The 24,075-nt window shown below is 38.5% G+C and overlaps 2 protein-coding genes across 2 annotated transcripts in view; one reads left to right on the top strand and one right to left on the bottom strand.

Moving 5' to 3' along the window:
* Positions 1 to 9,905: 9,905 nt before the first annotated feature.
* RPA3 (replication protein A3) lies at positions 9,906 to 14,720 on the bottom strand. The gene is made up of 5 exons (XM_049893549.1): positions 14,684 to 14,720; positions 13,228 to 13,838; positions 11,743 to 11,817; positions 10,824 to 10,932; positions 9,906 to 10,274 (listed from the first exon to the last, which is right to left on the bottom strand). Exons 1-5 carry the CDS (start codon positions 14,718 to 14,720, stop codon positions 10,192 to 10,194), a joined length of 915 nt encoding a protein of 304 aa, XP_049749506.1. The 3' UTR covers positions 9,906 to 10,191.
* UMAD1 (UBAP1-MVB12-associated (UMA) domain containing 1) overlaps positions 13,572 to 24,075 on the top strand; it is a 217,141-nt gene continuing 206,637 nt past the window's right edge. The window contains exon 1 of the mRNA XM_049893323.1: positions 13,572 to 13,721. The gene's annotated coding sequence lies outside the window, so the exon portion shown is untranslated. The remainder of the gene's footprint in view (positions 13,722 to 24,075) is intronic.

Below are 24,075 nucleotides of genomic sequence, written 5' to 3' on the forward strand. Positions count from 1 at the left end.
CTCTTAAGCACTACGCCACCAGGGTTTTCTTCTGTTATAGCAGCACTAGATAACCAAGCCAAAGGTAACAAACTGCAAAGAATTCCTTCTTGGTTATCTAGTGCTGCTATAACAGAAATACCACAAGTGGGCGCTTGGAGAAACAGATGTTTATTCTCTTACTGTCTAGTACACTAGAAGTCCGAATTCAGGGCGTCAGCTCCAGGGGAAGTTTTTCTCTCCCTGTCCTCTCTGGGGTAAGGTCCTTGTGATCAATCTTCTCCTGCTCTAGGAGCTTCTTATGCACAGGGATCCCAGGTGCAAAGGACCCGCTCTGCTTCCCCACCCGCGGCATTCTTGGTGGTATGAGGTCCCCCTGTCTCTCTGATCACTTGGCTTAAAACACAATCTCATTTTGTAGACTGAGTCCATCTCATTAACATAACTGCCACTAATCTCATCTCATTAACATCATAAAGGCAGGATTCACAACACATAGGAAAATTGCATCAGATGACAAAATGGTGGGTAATCACAATACTGGGAATCATGGCCTAGCCAAGTTGATACACACATTTTTGGGGGACACAATTCAATTCATAACATCTTCCTTTCACCACCATCCACCATCTTGGAGTTTTCCCCACCCCACCACCGCTGTCAGGGAGTTTACGGTGTAAAAAGGAGTTTACGGTGTATTGGAGAGAAATTCCAACCTGCTAGTGCACCCGGTCTTATGATCAGTTGTTCTCAGTGGGATTGCAGGGGGAAGGGAGTTTCAGAATCCTGGGCTGTGAAGTTTCAACCACGAGATTTTAATTTTTTTTTTTTTTTTAAAAAGAGGGAGGTTCAGAAGATTGAGAAAAATCCAGTTAAAAGAATAAACTGCCATAGATAAATGTTTCCTTGGCCTACTGCTTGGAATCTCTGTTGCAATGACCACGTGTGTGGCAACCTACCTAGAGGTTACTTACATACAAATGTATCTTGAAGTAGTTCAAATTTGGTATGCTCTGGCCACTCCTAATTACATTTTTTGAATTAAAACTAACAATAATACTTCCGTCTATGTACAGATTTCACTCCAGGATTATATCCTGGGGGAAGGAGGGAAACTTGGCATCAATTTATACATGCTTACTCTTTACTGAATCCAGCTAACTAGAAATTACCCATTTCCAAGTTGTAATATACTCATTCCCTATATGAATAAAACTTTTATTTGCATGATGGCATTCTTATGAATACTAACAGAATGAATAAATTCTTTTTTTTTGTAATAAGTATTCCACAGCCAATAAATACTTAAAGATTTGTACCTAAAGTTTCTCTTTAGTGCTTTAGATGTTTTTCCCTAGTTAAACAAAGAACTGTCTTTTTATTTTCACGAAATCATTTTTCTATTTTAGCATACATTCCCTTCCCATTTTAGAGCCTGCAATCTTCATTATATAACCTGCAGCCTATATGAGTGAGGTCATCCACTCCCTCTCTGCTGGAGGGGGGATGTTTCCCTGTGCCACCATGTAATTTGCTTTGCAACAATTATTGCTATTTGTAACCATATCTTGTGATCACAAGACACATGTAACTGAATTTAGAATCTGTTAAGAACACAGAAGGCAGCATTGCTGTTTCTAAATGTCATTGACTTAATGATTTTAACTCATAAATTTTTTAAAAGTTCAAATGCATCAATCCAGATCATTCATTTCTGAAATGTACTTTAGATAAATACCTCAGAGCGTTCTGTTGTTGGAAATGGTTGCCTTTGTGAGCTATTTTATTTCCCAAAGTCCATGCAGTTTTCTAATCTCTTTTCCGATGAGATAATTTATCAGATGACTTATCTCTAGATCCTATTTTTAAAAATTATAGAAGCCAGACTTCACGTACTCCAGATTGTTTAGGGAGTCATACCTAGAAGCATATGGTGCTTTATAATCCTTTCCAGCCCTTTGATTAAGGAATTGCAAATGTATCTGTAACTGGTGCTTTTTACCAATTATTTAAAATGAAATTTACAAATACATCTTGGCCTTTTATGGCCTATGTTCCTTTTTAAAAAGTACTAATTAAACAGGGAGGCATTATTTTTGTTTAAACCAGTTATTTTTGGGTTAGTTACTAAGTACATATATACTGATGATACATTTTCCTCGTAGTGCTTAAAATGCATTCTTAAATAGGTTTAGGCTATAAGATAAAAAAATAAAGGAAGAAAAGCCACATAGTGTGTATTTATCTTGGAATGTTATTTTTATTTTCCTTAAAAGGAGGTAAAGCACGATATTGGTGCTGATTTTAGCAGATGAGTGTTTCTGTGACAAATGACAGTCATCAATCAACTGTCCCATTCCACCTCCACTAGTAACTTGTGTTTACATTTGGGAAGGTCACTTTATATGAATTTATGATGAGAAAACAAGGAAAGGATAGAAGCTTTTGCAGCTGTCTTAAATTCTTAAATTTGTTTTTGGAAATAAGTGGAGGTAGAAATAAATAAATATCATACCTCTTCCTGAGTTATTTTCATGAGTTGATCAGACTGCTGAGAGTGAAGGAAATTGCCCAATGGGTCAATTCCTCTAGGTCACTGAGATCCAATAGAAAATGAAGTCTTCAAATTCCCCTAGTTTGGAAGTAGTGATTTCTAATTCCAGTTCCTCTCCAGGTCTGTCTGCAGTATGTTCATCTGGAAAACATTTAGTCATTTCTGAGGGGATTCCAAAATGAGGCAACCCTCGGTCCACTGTCTGCCTCTCATAAAAGGTCAAATACACGACCAACTAAAACATAACATTTTCTGAGTCCATGTGGAAGAAATAATTGACCAAATAGGACCCTGAGCTCTTAAAAGAAGAGACAAATCTCTTAAATTATGAAACCTTGGGCCTGATGAGATAATACACTTATTTATCTCATCAGGCCCAAGGTTTCATAATACTCAAAGATTTTCAAAAGCCAAAGGAGAGTATTAAAACTTTTAAGTAAAACATGGTTCTGTTTCTGGTTTCCTATTGGGTATGCTAAATAATTTGTTTGACTTTAAATGATCACTGCGTGTGTTAAGCAGAATTGAATTAATAAAAATAAATATTAAGGTCTAAATAATATTTGTTTCCTAAATAAATATTTGGTATAATAGTATTAAATTATCTAACTTCTAATTCAGAATTATTCAATAGAAGAATTTCCCCGTACTGGTTATCTTTCAAGATTCAGGGTGACAAGAGACAAAAATCTTTCAATGAAACTGTTCATTTAAACCAATTATTAAATAAACATTATTACCTTAATATGAAGACATTTCATGGTGAGAGATTCTCATTAATCAAAATAATTGGCTTATTTTCCTGGGTAATATTTCAATCTCCCGTGAGGAAAAAAAAAGTTCTTTGAAGAAGGGGTAAATTAAGTCACAGTATCATCATCTATGGTATTGCCCAAAATGATGACGCTGCTTGTGTGTGTATATGTATAGATATATATGTATGTGTATATATATATATTTTTTTCCTCTTCCAAGTAATGGCACTCACTGTTTTGAGAGCTGTTTTTGAATTTTCTGAGTTTTGGATCTTGACTGCTGCATTATATAAGGGCCACAAAGATTGTTGCTCTTTATCTGCCCACCTACACAAGTAATTATGTTGGAAAAGCATTTGTATATCCAAAACCCACTATATTTCAGTCCAAACCTTAAAAAAAGATGAGAAGATACAGAGAACATGGTGCCTGCTGACATTCTGTGATATGTCAAGAAGAAACAATGGCATGCGAAGAACAATTTTATCCTTGAAATCACGATGGATGTATTACACTATAAATTGTTCATAGACTACACCTCTGGTCTTGATTAGCCTTCTCAAAACCCCATGCTGTAGGTCAAATGGGGTCATAAGAAACATAAATGGCTTACCTCAAACCAAAATCACTATTAGAAAGTAACTTAAAACACATGCTTTATTAGCACTGTAGATTTAGCCTCATCTCATAGAAAAGATAATCTGTGCTACTAGGATTATTTATTTTCTTTCAGGAACAGGTCAGAATCAAATTCCATGTGACTTAAATAAAGGGAGAAACTAAACTGGAGTTTCAGTGAATAAAGCCCATAGAACTTGGCTATTCTTCATCACCCTTAAACCAGCTAAATATTAAAAAGTTAGCAAGATTTGAGAAATCTTTAGATTATGCTAAACTGTCATAGATTGAGATTTCAGAGTCTAGGGACTATGTTTATATGCACCTCTGAGAAATTAGCCAGGGACTTGACACAAAATGTTTGCTGAATGACTTAATGCATAATTAAATTAATACCTTAAAAAGACAATCTCTCCCTCAATGAAAGAATGGATAAACAAACTGGGGTTTATACATACAATGGAATATTATTCAGCCAAAAAAGGAATGAAATACTGATACATGCTAAACTTGGATGAACCTTGAACATATTATGCTAAGTGAAAGAAACCAGACTCAAAAGGTCACGTAGTGTATGATTCCTTTTATACGATGTATCATGCAGGCAAATCCATAGAGACAAAGCGGATTCACAGTCACTAGGGGGTGAAGGGAGTGGGGAATGGAGAATGATTACTTAATTGGTATGGGGTGTTTTTCTGGGGTCATGAAAAAGCTTTGAAAAGTTTAGAAAGGTGGCATTTGCACAACAGTGGGAATACATTAAGTGCCACTGGACTGTACACTTTAAAATGATTAATTATATGCTATGTGAATTCCACCTCTATTAAAAAAAAAGATAACCTCAAATTTCTATAAATTTAGTAATCATACTAGTTTATTACTCAGCATTTAACTAACCCTGTGAAGAAATGCTTTCAGAGTGTTTTAATTTTGTCTTTGTGAAATGAAAATAAAAATGATCACTTGAAGAACATATTACTGAACACAACCACACAGTTCATTATCCCCCATGTTAGTTTCTCTGGGTTATCCTTCTAGAATTTCACATCAGAAAAAAGTCTGATTGTCCTAATGGGTTTAAGGGTATTAATAGCTTGTTCCTTCCTTTTTCTAGCTTCTTAGGAAGGCCTGAAGCTAAATTTAGCACTTAACTTGGTGATTTGATAGTTTTCAGCTACTTTTTTTCAATAGATTTCTTTTTATCTTTGTAGCCCAATCCTTTTTATAATATGCAATAAATTATAGGTCAATGAGATCAGTGTGTTATCCCTAAGCTCATCTTCTTCAGTTCTTCAACCTTTCAACATTGTTGACTACTTCTTGAAACTTTTTCCTTGCTTTTCATGATATTCTTTCTGTAAACAAATATTTATTTAGCGCTTACTAGGTGCTAAGCACTTGTGATTCTTCTGACTCAGTGATTCGTCTTCCTCATCCCATTCACTTTCTCCTATTCCTCCCCATACAAACCAACCCCACCGAGGTTCTGTCATTGGTTCTATGGTTTTCTCACTCTGTATGCTCTCTCTTGATTCAGGAACACAATCTCTAACTTGAAACTGTTGGGGCCAGATATGATCCAGACTTTAGAATTTGGGGATTTTAGTAAAGTTATAGGGCATATCTAACATATATTATGTAACAACTCCCACCCTCAGAGAGAGGAGCAGCACCCTGTAATCAAATATTAATACTTCTGCGGTGAAACAAATACACTAATTGGAAAAATAAAGACTATGAATAACCTCATACCAGTTCTTATTAGGTTTTGCTGAAATAAGTTTTGCTGCAAATTTAGAAAAAAGCTTTTGATTTTCATCTTAGATTTTGAAATTGCAGAAAAATGATGGCAGATTTCTTAAACTCTAAATATCTCTTTTAAGTAGGTGGCTCTCTCAAATTTGTCTGGTCCTACATTTCCAAATGCATTCTGGACATCTTTATCAAAGAGCCTATCAACTACTTAAATTTGTATTGAAGCAATTTATTGCCTCCTAAATTTAACCATCAGTTGACCTTACCCTTGGTTCTTACTGTCTAGCTTCTAGCATCATTAATTACTCCTGTGGCACTCATTACAGTATGTCCTGAGCTCCTTGCCTCTTAAACATTGCCACTGTCCCCATTATGGTTCAGGTCTCCATTAGCTCTCTCCTTCCAGCTTTATGGGTTTTAAAAAAGGCTGGATGGACTACTTAATTCATGTACTATTCCAGGCACTGGGAATACCAGTGAGACAGATTTCTACAGATTGCTCCTGTTTAAGGATCTTCAGCTTAGTGGGGAAGACTAATCAGAGGACTGGTTAAATAAATTAGGGAACATTTGTACAATGGATTATTTTGGAACCTTTCGAAGGGATGAGATAGCTCTACATGTCAATTGTCAAGACATAACAAAGGACAATATATTAAATTATATTAAAGTCCTAGAGTTAGATAATCTATGTAGACAAAGTTCTAGAAACCACAGCAGTGTCTCTGGGGAGACATTGGGACCTTTACTTTCTGATTTTTGAAGTGTTTGAATTAAAAAAAAAATTTTTTTTTAAATCCAAAAGAAAAAGATTATCAGCAAGTGTGATGAGAGGTATGAAGAAAGAAATGTGAGAACATAAAGTGACTAAGTAACTTTGCCTGCCTAACTACGGGGAAGCTTTCCTTTGGCAGAGGCAGACATTCCAATCAGAGCAAACAGCAAGTTCAATGACACCCAGTTCTTAAATGGTATAGTGTGTTCTGGGAATGACAGATCAGATGGCTGGAGGGTAGCTTCAAGGGGAGGGCAAGATTTGAGACTGAGGTGAGACACTGTAAGGTTGTGAAGGGCTTCAAATACTGGTTAGAAATATGGACCCGATCTAGTCAGTGGGGAGCCTCTAGAAGTTGCTGGGTTTTTTTTTTAGATTGAAAAAAAAAATTGGAATAATTTTAAGTTTGCATAAAAGTTGCAAAGACAGTACAAATTCTTATACTTTTCACCCAGTTTCTGTCCCCACTAATACTATAATCTTACATTAAAACAAAAAACTCCAAAACTGTTGCCGTTGATTCCAACTCATAGTGACCCTGTAAGACAGAGTAGAGCTGCCTCATAGAGTTTCCAAGGAGTGCCTTGTGGATTCAAACTGCTGACCTTTTGGTTAGCAGCCATAGCACTTAACCACTACACCACCAGGCACATTTTTCAAAACTAAAAAGCCCACATTGGTACATTAGTATTAGCTAAACTCTAGACTTTTTCCAGATTTCACCAATTTTTTCATGAATGTCCTTTTTGTTCCAGGAGCCAACCCAGAATCCCACATCACATTGTCATGTCTCCTTCATCTGCTCTACAAATTTCTCTGCCTTTGTTTTTCATGACCTTGACAGTTTGAGGGGTGCTAGTCAGGTAGCTTACAGTATGTCCCTCAGTTTGGGTTTGTCCTATGTTTTCTCAAGATTAGACTGAAGCTAGGGGTTTGAATAAGAGGTGAAGTGCCCTTCCTATCATGTTATAGATGTGGCCTACTGGAGATGTTAACCTTGATCATTTGGTCATTTGGTTAAAGTGTTTGCCAGGTTTCTTCACTGTAAACATCTCAGGAAGTTTTTCCCTTTACATACCTCTCAGAGAGTTTTTAAACTTCACAGTATGATGATTACAATTGTTGAATGTGACTATTGGCTGGGAGATGGGTACAGGCTGGGAACAGGAAGGTATTAGATAGCTAGGGCTGTTGCAATAGTTCAAGTGAGAGATGGCAATGGCCTGAATTTAGGATGGCATTGGCAGTGAAAAGGACTGGAAGAATTCAAATGTTTCTAGGAAACTGGATGGATTAGGGTAGCTTTGAGGGAAACGTGTCAACTCAAAACTATAATGAGATACATTTTCACATCCAGTAAGATGGCTACAATCAAAAAGTCAGAAAATATGTGTTGGCAAGGAAGTGGAGAATTAGAATCCTCTGCTGATGGGAATGTAAAATGGTACAGCCACTTTGGAAAATAGCCTGGCAGTTCCTCAAAATGTTAAACCCAGAGCTACCAGTTGACCAAGCATTGCCACTCCTAGGTATATACCCAAGAGAAATGTCCACACAAAAAATTATATCTGAATGTTCATAGCAGAATTATTCATAATAGCCAAAAGGTAAAAACCCAAATGTTCATCAATGCATGAACGGGTAAACAAAATGTGATATATCTACACGATGAATTATTCAGCCACAAAAAGGAATGAAGTACTGATCCGTGCTACAACACTGACGAACCATGAAAACAAGCTAAGAAGCCAGTCACAGAAAAACACGTTACATACTTTCATTTATATGAAATGTTCAGAATAGGCAAATCTATAGGTTCCTAGGTGGTACAAATGGTTTGCACTTGACTGCTGACCAAAAGGTTGGCAGTTCAAACCTACCCAGCAGTGTCATGGAAGAAAAGGCCTGGCAATCTGCTTCCACTAAGATTACAGTCAGAATTCTACGGAGCAGTTCTGTAATACATGGCGTTACCATGAGTCAGAATTGACTGGGCAGCAACTGACAACAGGGCTAGGGGGATGGGGACATTGGGGTAGTGACAGCTGAAGGGAATGGGGTTTATCTTTGAGGTGATGAAAATGTTCTAAAATTGATTGTGGAGGTGGCTGCACAATTGTTTGTATTAAAATACACGGAACTGTAACACACTTTAAATAGGTAAACTGTATGATATGTAAATTATCTCAATAAAGCTGTTACAATAAAAAAGAGAAAACAACCCAGTGAATATATGGCAGGTGAGCTAACTACACTCCAGGTGCTGATGTCCAGTAGCACAGCAGTGAGATTGGGACTAGATATTGGCACTGTAAATCATAAGCATAAAAGATTCATTCAACAGAAAACAAGATACAATACTCATTTATTCCCAACTTGCTAAACATAGGTAGCTCAAGGAAAGGTTTCAGGCACGGCACTTACAATATTTAACCTCTATGTTAACACTGTGTTATTAGACTGGCTGGTGTTCCTCCTGTACTTACTTGCCTTCACTTTCTACCAGATGTTTTACCCTAAGTGGAGCCTTGGTGGCACAGTGCTTAATAAGAGTTCGGCTGCTAACTAAGAGGTCTGCAGTTCGCATCTAACAGCTGCTCCTTGGAAACCCTATGGGACAGTTCTACTCTGTCCCATAGGACTGCCATGAGTCAGCACTAACTTGACAGCAACTGGTTTTACCATAAGTGGCTACGGCAATGCTCCTTGAGTAAACTGCAGAGCATTTGGGGGGTAAAGGTTGCAAATTAAGATTTTACCAATTTAAAACATTTTCGGTAACTTACAATCGCAATTAATTTGGAATTAGCTTTTTATCCTTCCTGACCAGAATGGGAAACCCTGGTGGTGTAGTGGTTAAGTGCTACGGCTGCTAACCAAAGGGCTGGCAGTTCGAATCCGCCAGGAGCTCCTTGGAAACTCTATGGGGCAGTTCTACTCTGTCCTATAGGGTCGCTACGAGTTGGAATCGACTTGACGGCACTGGGTTTGGTTTTGGTTTTTTGACCAGAATGGGTCAAACCATAAAACCTAACAGGTCACATGGTTATTCTGCATCACCCTCTATCCTACTTGCCACATTCCTCCCTGTGCACCCCCAACATTATGGGTACTTGGTGGTGAACAAGAATTCCGTAAGGATATTGACAGCTGGAAAAAAAAAAAATTCTACCAACTCTTTTAATGATCATGTATCCCTTGTTTGGCATTAATTAAAGCTCAATTTTAAAATCCTGAAACAGATGTATTTCAAAATTACAGATGATGTAGGGTTCTGTTTGTTCTTTCTAACTGCCAAGGAAGTAGTTAACAAAGTACGGCATGTGAGGCAGGGAGTAAATCCTTAACGGAGTTGACCCAGCATTTCACATTGGTAGGTCTAAACCCTGACCTTCCAACTATGAAATTCTAGGTTTGTGCTTGAATACATGAATAAACAAAAAAGAATGAAATGTCCAACACCATATGTCATTTTAATATTTATTAATAAAACAGAAAACTAAATTCAAGACAACCACTACTTTGCTCTGGAGAAGAGAGCCTTTATATGAGGCCAATCCTCAGGTGAGAAACGTAAGCATGCCAGTTTTATTAAGAATTGCAGATTAAAATATCTGGTTAGGTAAATGAGATTAAAAAAAAAAAAGAGCAAATTTAATATTAGCAATCACAGGAATCTCTCCCTCAAACATCAGAGGCCGCCTTTAATAATCTTCAACACCACATTCATGATCATAAAAAGTTCATCAAAGTCAATCATACTGCACAACCCCCAGAGGAAAAAACTGAGGAAATTCCTGGATAATTTTTATAGCTTCATTGTAGAGTCCAAGATCTGAAAGAAACATTTTAGCAAATATTTAATCTACAGTGGCAAGCTATAATATCAATTATCATCTCAAAGAGTTCTACCTCTCTTTCCTCTCTCTTTTAGAGGTCAACTTGTTTTCAAGACCCAATTTCTAAAACTAAGATGTAGACAATCATATTCATTTAATTGTGGCTTTTTTTTTTTTTTTATAAAAAAGGAAAAGGTCTGGGGACAGGAGACCATCCATTTTGACATCCATTATGCCGGCACAGTTCCTGCCTGGTAATGTTTAGGTGTTGATGCACTACTTGATGACTTCAGTTGATACATTAAAAAAAAAAAAAAAAAAATTAACATTATTTTTGTTTGCCATTTTTTTAAAAATTCTCTTTCCAATATCAATGAATCTTTACTGAGTTTTCTACATATACAAGCAGTACTTAGATCAGAAAAGTGTATAGAAATTCAAAATGTGGCAGGACTGAGACTCAAGACTGACACATATCTAGTTAAGAATGAAACTGTTTTCCTCCTATTATATAAAACCACTAAATATTGGAATGCTTTATTTACCAAAAGGACGGTTATCTTCTCTAAACTGCACATAAGATGAGCACATGATGGTTGCCTTGGCTGTTACTCTTCCAACTACTTCCACAATTCCAGAGATTTCTTCCTCAAGCTAACACAGAGACCAAAATGTGTTATGACACTTTTCATTTGGCAATTAACTTGGAAAATTATTATACAGTTCATTAATCTTTCAGTTTACAAAACAAGAAAATTAAAAAATTTACCAATGCAAAAACTGAATTATAACTTGCTAAAAAATGTTTCTAATCTCATTACCTTCAGGAGTTGCTTCAAGTTCAAAGGTAAGGTTAAATGTTTTAATTTGAAGGCAAAATCACTCAAAGATAAAGATTCTAAGAATTTCCAGCATTTCTATGAGTAGCAATTTGTTTAAAAGGGACAACTGGGTGGAACCACTCTATTGTCTATGATATTTAACACAGTATGTTCTGTATACGTTAATCAAACAGTAAATGCACCTGTCTTGAAGAAAAAAAATTGAGACAAAGAAATGCTTTTAAACATATTTAAGATAAAACCTAAAAATAAATAAGTAGCAACTGAAAATATATACAAACAAACATAGAAAATGGAACTAAAAAACTTGAAACTCTGAAGGAAAGAGTGAGTAAACATGGAAGATTTTTCTCAGGCGATTTTATGATCTTTCATAAAGAATGAGAATTGTTACCCAGCATTAAAGGGATATACTCAAGAATCTGGGAGACCAAAGAATCACTGGATGGAAACTTAAAAAGAAATATAATGTGAAATAAACATATAAAGTGAAAGGGGACAAGAATTTCGAAGCCAGGTTTTACAAACTTGTCCTTTATACATCCACTCCAAGAATCAGTAACAAAGCAAACCAAGATGAAAAATGAAGTATAATATACACAGAATAAATACTTAAACATACAGGCTCCATCAACTCGATGGTTCCATTTTTTCCTTCTCCATCTGAAAGAACAAACATTTTTCCGGAGGGATGAATCTAAAACAGAAACACAATTTTAATAAAAAGTACATAAAAACAAAACCTTTAAAATCTCATTAATGTTAAAAGTTTCACAAAAGGTGAGCAGACTGACCCTAACTTAGTTGATTTGAACAAAACAACTGTTTTCTGATCAGGTTTATTTTGTTCAAATTATACTTTGTCTTTACCAGATCTGGCTGCAGGACACCCAGTTAAATTTGAATTTCAGATAAACAGTGAATACCCTGGTGGTGCAGCGGTTAAAGTGCTTGGCTACTAACCAAAAGGTTGGAGGTTGGAACCTACCAGCTGCTCCTTGGGAGAAAGATGTGGCAGTCCGCTCTCATAAAAGATTACACCCTTGGAAACTTTATGGGGCAGTACTACTCTGTCTATAGGGCCGCTATGAGTCAGAATTGACTGGAGGACAATGGGTATGTCCAGTATTCTTGTTAAACCTGGTAACTCTATACTAAGAACAAATCACAAAGCACTCACAGTATCAAAAAGTGAGATCTGTTTGCGCCTCTGAATTAGTATATATATTACAAGTGGGGTATGCTTTAAAAATTAGGTAGGATGAAGTAAAGAGAGAACTGGTTGCCAGATCTGGGTCCTACTCCTAGAGGCGGCTGGGAAAAGTGCAGACAGATCTAGTTTGAACCGCAGCTTTCCACTTGGTGTGGCCCCTAACAATTTAATTAAACAACCATCACTCTACAGTTTCCCTATTTGTGAAGTAAGAATAACACCTATTTCACTAAGTTCATTAAATGAGCTACTAAATAAACTTTTACATAATAGTTTTCTTTCCCTTAGCTTTCCTGGGTCACTGATCCTGAGATTTTGGGCCTGTTTCTCACCTGCTGGTAAAGAGAGCTGCACCCTCTGAACTCTTTCCAACCTTTAGGATTTTATGGATTACACGGTAACAATGGGGTGAGATAACAAGGCTGCTATGGGATCTGAAAAGGATAATCAAGAAACATTTTATGGAGAAGCAACTTCAATGAGAAAAAGAGATTTGTGAAAAAAAACTCCAGAAAGGAAACAAGCAACTCAGCCAAGTTGGAATCACAGTCAAGTTTGGCTAAAATAAAAATTCAGAAGGTAGGAGTGGTAGTCATGCCTACAGTTTCTTTATGTAAATACTCAGAGAAGGGGGGGTGGGGTGCTGGAATTTGGAACTGAGCGGATTCAAAAACACATCGTTTCCGCGCCATGAAAAAGGCGACCAAAAGAAAGAAAGAAAGAAAAAAAAAACAGGCTTCAAAGGCTAAAAACTTCCCTTCTGCAAAATAAAGCCAGAGGGCACGTGATGTCCTGAGCTTTCCGTCCTCCACCCTCTGTTACCCCCCCTTGACGGTCACAGGGCCTTTCCCTCTAGCTGCGGACCCGGTATCCCGAAGTGGCGAGCCCGCGCACCTTCTCCAGCTTCCCTACGAAGCAAACAGGCCGGTCGATGAACTGAGCCAGCATGCTGGCGTTGATGCGCGACTTCGGCAACTCCATCAAGTCCACCACGATTGCGACGCAAAACTTCCACCTGGCGGGAAACAGGCGGCAACTGAAACGGTGAGCCCGCGGGCGTCTATGGGGAAGATTTCCTCTGCACCAATCAGCGAAGACCAGCCCTCCAGGTCCACCAATCAAACGCGCGGAAACATCCACCGAACGCGTGCTGTCTCCTGAACGGGTGGGTAAAGAGAAGGATGCGTCCGGAAGTGGAGATCGGCTGCTTAGTGACGTGCGGCGTCCCGGAAGTTGGCCTGGTCTAGACAGTGGGGCGGAGCTTGGATGGGGCGGGGTTTGAGGCTTCCCTGCCGCGATTCCCTGGCTTCCCCGGTGCGACTTGACCCCGGAAGTGGGGTGTCGGGCAACGGTGCCAGTACGGCGGGGGACTGCGGCGAAAGCCACAGGTACCTCTTCTCGCGGGAGGCGCCGGTGCCTTCCCACATTTTCATCTCCCCGCGGGCACAGAGGCGGAAGAACGAGGCGGGGGTTCGGCGCCGGCTTCCGCCGCGGCGTTGTCGGTGCTGTGCACCGTCAATTCCAGTTACTCCGTCTCCCGTTTTCCCTATTACGTGTGGGTGTGCCGGATTCTTACTGAATAAAATTTGGAGATATCGGGGCTTTTTGACACTGTCCTCTTGAAAACGGGGAGCGGGAGTCGCCAGCGACCTTCGTCACCTTTAGGCTCTTCCTGCGCGGAGGCAGGCTTGGTGATTTACCTCCCCCCCCCCCGCCCGCCGCAGCTACGTCACTTTCAAGTCTCAGTTTTCCCCATCTGTAAGGAGACGGACTGATCTAATTACCTCTATAACCCTTTTTCCCAGTCCTGACATTCGGGCCACAGGTGTCGGTTGTCTCACCTCATCCGTGTTAGCAGCGAGTGGAACATTTTTTGGGGGAGACCAGTCAGTGGGCAAGGAGAGGGGAGAAAAGCCTAAATAGCTGTTTGTCCCTGAGCAAGTGTTTTTCTTTCTGAGGCGTAATTTCTGATCCGAAAAATGAGGGGGTTAGACCGAATGTTTTGCAAGGAAGGTCCCATCTGACTAATTTTTGCCTATATGGTTAACGAATTCTTATCTACCAGCACCCTTTTTACCATTATTCACCACACCCCTGGACTCTGGAGGTCTAGATCTGCAGGTCTAGGACACAGCTTATTCCGACAAGATGTGGGTGGTAATCGTGAATCTGTCGCTGGCTCACCGTGTGGCGCAAGAAGCCAGTGGCTACTTATTTGATCTACTGGGATTGGTACCAACCTTCCCAGGGATTTTCCACAATGAGTACCTATAAAAATACCTGCAAACGGTGCAGCAGAAATTGCGAAAATTTTTTAAAAATGTGAATTATTATTTGTGATTGGGGATACTGAGTCTGTGAATTTGCCAGAGTCTCAGGGGCGTCATCGTTCAAATTTGGGTTGCTAGCTGGAGTCTCCCAATTTCGTCCTGCAGTTTTTACCTTTAGCAAAGAAGTTTGTCTTTGAGGCCTAAAGTAGCAATTTAAGATTGAAATCTGATGTACTATAATTAAATTATACTTAACCTCCTTCAGTGTTTACTTAGCACTTAATATGTTTGTCTTTTGATTTTACTGTCACTAAAACAGGTTTATTAAAAAAAAAAAAAACAGGTTTATTAGGTTTCATTAAACAGCCTCTGAGTGAATTTCAGTTGATGTATAAAAACTGGTAGTTGTGTTGGTTCGATTGCTAACTGGTTCAAAAAAGTATCCGATGTAAATATTGTTTTATTAAAGTTAAAAGACTCACTTTTAAGCAAAGGCTTTTTTTTTTTTTTTTAACAGTTGAGCAAGAACAAAATTTTAAGACAGCTTTTTGGATATTTTTTGGGATCCTTAAAATGTGGTGTTATGAAATATAGCATACACAGAGAAGAGTATATATAGCTGATAATGTACAGTTTTGAGAGAAATGAACCCATGTGGCCTTCTCATTCAGTTTGGGAAATGGAACTTTATCAATTAGTAGTTTGCACATCCCAAATCAAATCTTCCTTCCTACCAGCTAGAGGAGTCCCTGGGTGGTGCAAACTGGAGTGCTTGGGTTTGCAAAGGGTTAAGACGCTCAGCTGCTAACTGAAAGGCTAGAGGTTTGAGTCCACCCAGAGGTGCCTAAGAAGAAAGGCCTGGAGATCTACTTCCAAAAAATTAGTTATTGAAAACCCTATGGAACACAATTCTACTTTGACACACATGGGGTCGCCATGAGTTAGAATCTACTCCACTGCAAAGTAACCCTATCTTGACTGTTTTGTTAAGCTTCCTAAGCTTTTCTATGTAGTATTTATTACACATGTTGGCATTTCTAAATGACATGTTGTTTAATTTTGCCAATTTCTGACCTTTATGTAAGTGGAACCACACCGTATGTATCTTGCTTCTTTTGCTTGTTTTTGAGATGAATTCCTGTTGACACATGTAGGTGGAGTTCATACTTTTCATTCTGCTGTTTCACTCTTGGTATCGACTGACATTTTGATTGCAGTTTTTTTCTATTGTGTACATGACTGCAAGAATATTCTTGTACTTACTTCCTGGTGCAAAGATTTATCAGTAGAATCATATATGTCCTGTAGCATAGAGTGTGCATTTTCAGCTTTACTAGTAAAACCAAATGTTTTCCCGAAAGGTGGTACCAGTTTACCCTCCTATCAGGAGTGCGAGGAGCCCTGATAGTGCAGCGGTTAACCTGGTAGCACAGCGGTTAAGTGCTCACTGCTAACCAAGAAGTTGTTGGTTCAAACCCACTCGAGGATCTGCAGAAGAAAAGACTTGGTGATCTGCTCCCATAAAAATTACAGCCTAGGAAACCCTGTGGGGCAGTTCTTCTCTTTCCTATAGGGTTGTTAAGCGTTGGAATCAACTCGACAGCACACAACACACACATCAGGGAGTGTAGGCAAGTTTCAGTTGATCTGCATTCTTGACAACCCTTGGAAGTTTTTCTTCCCCTCAATCTAGTGAATATGAAATAGCTTCTTGTGTGGTCTTAATTTGCATTTCCCTGAATACTACTAATTTTGAAATTCTTTTCAAATGTTTATTCGCTATTTGTGTACCTTTTTTTTGTTTTTGTTGATTTTTCTACGGAGTTGTCTTACTGATTTGTGAGAGCTTTATTTTTTTTTTTATGTTAGAGTGGATAGTAATACTACATAAGTGTTCTCAATTTTTTACTTATCTTTTCATTTTCTTAGTTTTAGTTTGCTTTATTAGAAAGAGCTGAATTCTAATAGTTAAAATGCAGTTTTTTCTTAATTTTGATGTACTTGAAAAAGTCAATTAAAAATCTCATTTAAGAATATTGTCTTACATCAAACCTTTAAAGTTATTCTATATTTTTCTAAAATTTTTATAGTTTTTCCTTTCATATTTAATATTCTATCATCTATAATTGATTTTTTATGTATATTATCTGATAGGTATCCAATTTCTTTGTTTTCATTTCAGTTGTCACAGCATCATTTGTTGACCAATTTTATATAATAATAAAAAAAATTATTGTATATGGTATATATATTCCTGAATTTGACTTGCTATTGTTTTGTTCAGGATTTTTGCACCTATGTTCATGAGTGAGAGTTGCCTGTGATTTTCCATTCTTGTATAGTTCTTGTTAGAGACTCCTATGAGGGTGTATTAGTCTCATTAAATGATTTGAGAAATGTTCTCCCTCTTAGATTTCCTTGGACTCAGTGTACAATTAGAATTATCTGGTCATTGACCATTAGATAGAATTCACCTGTAAAGCCTGGGTTCGGTATACCTGAAAAACCAAACTAACGGCTATCGAGTCAATTCCAACTCATAGCAATGCAATAAGGACAGAGTAGAACTGCCCTGTAAGGTTTCCAAGGTTGTAAATCTTTATGGAAGCAGACTGCCAGATCTCCCTCGTGGGGCAGTTGGTGGGTTCGATTTGCTGACCTTTCGGTTAGCAGCCAAGTGCTTTAACCACTGTGCCACCAAGACCCCCCTGGGTTTAGTATAAAAAACTAAAACCAAAGCCACTGCCATTGAGTCAGTTCCAACTCATAGCAACCTTATAGGACAGAGGGTTTCCAGAGAGCAGTGGGTAGATGCGAACTGTTGACTTTTTGGTTAGTAACCCAGCTCTTAACACTGTACCACCAGGACTTAACACGGTTACCTGCTAACTACTGCTTTAGAATGCATCTCACAAGTTTTTATGAGTAGGTGTTCATTATCATTCAGTTCTAAATATTTTATAGTTGCTCACATGTTTCTTCTTTGACTCATGGGTTTTTTTGTTTTTGTTTCCAAATGTATAGGTTTAATTGAAGTTATTTTTGTTACTCATTTCTAATGTAATTGCATTATGGTTAGAGGGTGTGGTCTGTCTTATACTAATTCTTTGAAAATATATGAGACTTGTTTTAAGGCATATCAAACACATGGAGAGGTTTTATAAATGTTTCATGTGTACTTGTAGAAAAATCTTATTTTCCAGTTGCTGGTTCAAGCTTGTTAATTGCAGTATTCAAATATTTCTATTTTTTCCCTTACCTTTTGTCTCAGTTATTGAGATATTTGTGTCAAAATAATCTATAGATGGTCACACTGGCAGTTTCTCTTTAAATTCTGATTTGTGCTATATATTTTACGATGCCTTGATATTGGGCATATGTAAAATGAGAATTGTGAAGTAAAATGGTGAAATGAAGTAATGACTATCTCTAATCATGGTTTTTGCCTTTAAGTTAATTTTGTCTGCTACTGTGGAAACCCTGGTGGCGTAGTGGTTAAGTGCCACGGCTGCTAACCAAGAGGTCAGCGGTTAGAATCCACCAGGAGCTCCTTGGAAACTCTGTGGGGCAGTTCTACTCTGTCCTATAGGGTCACTGTGAGTCGGAATTGACTCGACGGCAGTGGGTTTGGTTTTTGGTTTGGTATTAGAAATACATCAGCTTTCTTTTGATTAGAATTTGCTTATTGTATCTTTTTCCATCCTGCATTCACCCAGGAAGACAAGACCCATGGCCCTGGAGGCTCATTTTCCTTATGTGTTTGGTGGCTTAGCAGAGAACCAGTTTTACAGGTCTCAGCTCAAAGGAAGAACAGGCTGATGGGGGGAGGGGGGCGCTCCAGTGGCTCCCCTTTTCTTAACAAGGCCACTTCTTTAACCAGAAAGCTTCCATTGTGACATAATTGCCTAGATGCATGGAGACCAGGTTCTGCTTTATGAGAACACTGGTGCTTGGCAGATCATGAGTGTTCTGCTGCTACCCTGCTTGAAAGAGTAATAATAATACTAATAAATCTTACTTGATATTTATACTGTGTAGTCCTTGTGGTATTTGTGTCTTTGTTGATCTGACAGTTGTCAACATTTCAGTGTGCTTATGTTTTAGATGGAAGAGCCTTGGTGGTGCAGTGGTTAAGCACTCAGCTACCAAAAACCTCAGTGCCGTCGAGTCGATTCCGACTCATAGTGACCCTACAGGACAGAGTAGAACTGCCCCATAGAGTTTCCAAGGAGCACCTGGTGGATTTGAACTGCCGACCCTTTGGTTAGCAGCCGTAGCACTTGGCTACTAACCGAAAGTCTGAGTTTGAACCCACCAGCTGCCCAGCGGGAGAAAGATATGGCAGTCTGCTTCAGTAAAGACAGCCTTGGAAACTCTACAAGGCGGTTCTGCTCTGTCCTCTGCAGTCTCTATGAGTCTGAATCGACTTGATGGCAATGGCTTTTTTTTTTTTTTAAATGTGTTTTAGGTGTGTCCTTGTAAATAATGCATGTAGCTGGAGGTTTAGCTTTTCTGACTCTTTTGTCTTTTAATAAAGAAGACGTAGCTCGTGTACATCGATTGTGATTACTGGTGTTTTTGTATTCATTTTTACTGTCATTTTGTGCTTCCTTACCTTCTTTTTGTTGTTGTTGTTGCTGTTTGTTTTTTCCTCCTTTCTTGCCTTTTTTTTTGTATTGACTTTTTACTTTTTTCTTCCTTCGTTCCATTTTATTCCCTCTATTGGTTTGAGTGTCATATATTCTATTTGCAATTTTTTGTGGTTATCCTGTAAGTTTTAACATGCGTATTAAGCTTACAAAGCCCAAAGTTACTTTACTCTGGGTCAAGACAAGAACCTGTAATGCCATTTCCTTTTCCCAATTTGTATGCTCTTGTTCAGAAATTTAGTTCTATCTTGATTTCTGATAACTCCACAAATTAGGGTTTTGCGTAGTTACTGTTCGCTTACTGTGTTGTTGTTATTATTTGCCATCGAGTCGATTTTTGACTTATCACTTACATCACTACTCTGCGTTGCAGAGTAGAACTGCCCCATAGGGTTTCCTAGGCTGTAATCTTTACAGAAGCAGATTTCCAGGCCTTTATCCCACAGAGTGGCTGGGAGGGTTCGATGCCAAACTTTTGGTTAGTAGACGAATGCTTAACCACTGGGCCATCTGGGCTCCTTAATATTTGCTTAGAATTATCCAAATATTAATCATTTTCTTTGCTTATTATTCATTTTTATATCTCAACCTTCTTTCTGGAATTATTTTCCTTCTTTTCTAAGGTACCTTCTTTAGAACTTTAGAAGTTCCATTAGTGAGAATCTGTGGTAGTAGACTGTCTTGGTTTGTGTTTTTCTGAATATATTTCATTCTAGTTCTCAAAAGATAGTTTTGTAACCGAACGCTGCTCGGGTTCTTGTCCTGTCTTATTAGCCGATTGAAATAAGACGGACACTAATTGTAAGGGAAACAGAAAGTGTCAAGTTTATTAGAAAATGGCGCATACAAGGAGCGTGTGGGGTCTAGTAACCATAAGGCCACATGCTTACCATCTAAGGGGGCCGGGGAGCTTTTTGTTTCCAACGGCGTCGGGGGTTGGGTTTGGTACCGGGAACTTTCTGCCCTTAGCCCCCTCCTTGCCCATATTTGGGGGTCTGGATATTAAATCATCTTCTGTAGGATGTACATGTAGTGGGACCCTTCGCTTCTAAAATGAAATTGAGTAAAATCATGGGCTGGGAAATATCGTTCCTTCTGGTGACAATCAGGTCCGGGAGTCGGTTGAAGGATGTGATTTCTTCAATCTAAGCATGCTTCAAGGTGTAGCTTGGGCTAGCTCAGTGCATGGAGCCACTACCTGCTGCAACTTCCTGAAAAATGTTGCTTAAAACAGGCTTGTGGTTAGCAAGACAAAGAAAGGGGGGAAGGGGTGTTGATTGAGATTTTCAGTTTCACTATCTTTTTAGGTTTATCTTTCTGTGGTATACAGTTCTAAAGGGACAGTTGATTTATTGTAAAACTATTTTGATGATATTTACTCCTCTTGTGATGTTATTCCGTTGTAAACTTTTGTGTCTCATTGCTTGATTGTCAGTTTGTCTTTGGTGTTCTTCAGTTTTACTGTGTGTGTCCTGTTGTGGACCTCATTTATTTAGCTTGCTTGTGAATTTATGTGTGTAGTTACCTAGTGCTGTTGTAACAAAAAATGCCACAAGTAGGTGGCTTTAAAGAATGGAGATTTATTGTCTCACAGTTTGGGAGGCTAGGACTGTGAATTCAAAGCATTTAGCAGGGCTAGGCTTTCTCTCTCTGGGAACTCTAGGGAAAGATCCTTGTCTCTTTCAGCTTCGGTAGCTCTGTGTTTTTCTTGGCGTTCTTTGGCTGTTTGTAGATGAATCTTCACCTGGCGTCTGTCTTCACTAATGTGTGTCTATTCTGCTTTTTATAATACACCACTCAGAATGGGCCCCTGGGTGATACAAATGGTTAAACACTCGGCTGCTAACTGAAATGTTGGAGATTGCAGTCCACTCAGAGGTGCCTCAGAAGAAAGGCCTGGTAATCTACATCTGAAAAACCAGCCACTGAAAATCCTGTGGCGCACAGTTCTACTCTGACACACATGAGGTCACCATGAGATAGAATCCGCTCGACTGTAACTGTTTTTTTTTTTTTCCCCTACTCCGGTGTGGCTTTGTTTTTACCTGTGTTTTATTGACTATGAAAAGGCATTCAACTGTGTGGATCGTAACACATTATGGATAACATTGCAAAGAATGGGAATTGCAGAACACTTAATTGTGGTCATGAGGAACCTGTACATAGATCAAGAGGAAGCTGTTCAAACAGAACCAGGGGATACTGCATGATTTAAAGTCAGGGAAGATATGTGTTGGGGTTGTATCCCTTCATCTACTTTTTAATCTGTATGCTGAGCAAATAGTCTGAGAATCTGGACTATATGAAGAACGCGGCATCAGGATTGGAGAAAGACTCATTAACAACCTGCAATATGCAGAAGACACAACCTTGCTTGCTGAAAGTGAGGAGGACTTGACACACTTACTCATGGAGGTCAAAGACTATAGCCTTCAGTATGGATTAAACCTTAACATAAAACAAAAATCCTCACAACTGGACCAATAAGCAACATCATGATAAACGGAGAAAAGATTGAAGTTGTCAAAGATTTCATTTTACTTGGATGCACGATCAATGTCCATGGAAGCAGCAGTCAAGAAATCAAATGACGCATTGCATTGGGCAAATCTGCTGCAAAAGATCTCTTTAAAGTGCTAAAAAGCAAAGATTTAGGTGTTGATGACTAAGGGGCACCTGACCCAAACCTTGGTGTTTCAGTCTCCTCATATACATGTGAAAGGTGGACGATGAATAAGGAAGACTGAAGAAGAAGAATCGATGCCTTTGAATTGTCGTGTTGGTGAAGGATATTGAATATACCATGGACTGCCAGAAGAACGAGCAAGTCTGTCTTGGAAGAAGTACAGCCAGAATGCTCACTGGAGGCGAGGATGCTGAGATTTCATCTCACATGCTTTGGACATATTATCCATAATAATTTGGATATATTATCGTTCTCAGTCCCTGGAGAATGACATCATGCTTGGTAAAATAGAGGGTAAGTGAAAAAGAGGAAAATCCTCAACAAGATGGATTGACACAGTGGCTGTAAAAATGGGCTCAAGTGTAACAACCGTGGTGAGGATGGGGCAGTACCAGGTAGTGTTTCATTCTGTTGTACGTAGGGTTGCTATGAGTCGGAACCAACTCGAAGACATCTAACAACAGCAACAATAGGAAAAAAAAAAGTAGATAAAGGATTTAAGACTCCTAGAAGCACAAAGTGGAGATTTCCCTCAAAGAGACCTAAGTAGATGATATGGGCTGATTTCTAGGGAGGCAAACCTGGGTGGAATAAGATCTACATGGGGTCGCTATGAGTAGGTACTGACTCAATAGCACCTAACAACAAAAACATCCTAGGTGTAAGACTGCTTCTGAAGGCCTAATCCAGTTTGTAGACGATGTGTTCAGTCTGAACAGTGTTGTAAAAAATTTTGAATTTGTTACTAGGACATTTTTGAATAATAATTAGATTTCTAGTTTGTCTTGGAAAATCAGATTGGTTACACCGAGCCCATATTCCTGAATGGCAGAGTGGTTGGAGCTGCCTAGAGGAACCCTCTTTAAATGAGGCCTGCACTCTCCCATCCACTCCCTTTTTCTTATACTTGGCCTATTTCATTCACACAGTTTATCTGCCTGGCATTTGAATTGACTACCTTTGGATTACACTGAAGGAGTCAGTTGCTTCTGCAATTTTGAAATGTGAAACAATGTAGTAGAGTTAACATTTTAGTCCTGATGTGGCAGCCAAGTATCAAGTGTTTGTGCAATTTAGAAAAAATGGTGGCATTATACATCAATTTGGTGATAATTAAGAGACTGTATTTTCATAATATAATTTGAGATTTTATGATTGTAGTCTCTACCTCTGAACTTTTATATTTTCCATTTGATGTTCATGATTTCAGCTATCACTTGTGTGCTAACAACTCCTGAACTCCATCTTATTCCTTTCACTGGAGCACTAATCCTATTTTTCCAACTGCATTTTACTTATTTCCATTTAAACCAATCATTGTTTCCCCATACCCAACCTGTCTGAATTGGAATTCACTGTTTTTTTCTTCTTTTAAACAAACTTCCCATTCCCTCTTTACTGTCCTTATTCATAATATCATTTTCTCAGGCTTGAAATTTCAGTCACCTTTTAAAAATGCCTTTCCATCAATATTTTGTGCAGTTGAGAGTCACTATGTCCTATTACATGTTATTTTGGTATATCCCTTCTTTTCTATTCCAAATTTTCCCATCTTAATCCAATCCCTTATTGCTATAATTTTACTTTCTTTTCTTGATTCCATGCTCTCTTCAATCAGCGTCTCCAGCATATACTACTGTTTTAAATTTAATCTTAAACACTGTTGTTGTTAGGTGCTGTCCAGTCAGTTCCAACTCATAGTGACCCTATGTACAACAGTACAAAACACTGCCAGATCCTGTGCCATCCTCAAAATTGTTGCTATGTTTGCCTGTTTTTGCAGACACTGTGTCACTCCATCTCCTGAGGGTTGTCTTCTTTTTTGCTGATCCTCTAAACACTACTTTGCTCAAAATCTTAGACTATACAGTAATACTCAATAAATCCTGAGATGCCCCTCTGAATATTCTAACATTTTCCTGACTTTTCGAATCATTGACTAATTTGTCTCTACCTTCCTTGTAGTCTTAATTTCTGTTGCTTGTCTACGTGGCTCTAGTGAGGGTAATCCCCGGTGTTGTCCTTTGAGTACACTGTGCTCTTTGTTTGTATCCATCCTTCTTACAGCCTCCCTGGCTGGCTTCTTTCTCACCTCTGTTTATATCTACACCCTCCCCATTTGATGAAGCTAAACTCA

Source organism: Elephas maximus, chromosome 8, assembly GCF_024166365.1.
Source record: "Elephas maximus indicus isolate mEleMax1 chromosome 8, mEleMax1 primary haplotype, whole genome shotgun sequence".
Taxonomy (NCBI): Eukaryota; Metazoa; Chordata; class Mammalia; order Proboscidea; family Elephantidae; genus Elephas; species Elephas maximus.

Coding starts and splice junctions, on each gene's coding strand:
- RPA3 (XM_049893549.1), bottom strand. CDS start 14,720: ATGACGCCCCTGAGACTCTGGCAAATTCACAGACTCA. Junction 13,839..14,683: donor CTGGCAAATTCACAGACTCA/GTATCCCCAATC, acceptor GACGGTGCACAG/CACCGACAACGCCGCGGCGG. Junction 10,933..11,742: donor CCATCGAGTTGATGGAGCCT/GTATGTTTAAGT, acceptor TCTCTGTGTTAG/CTTGAGGAAGAAATCTCTGG.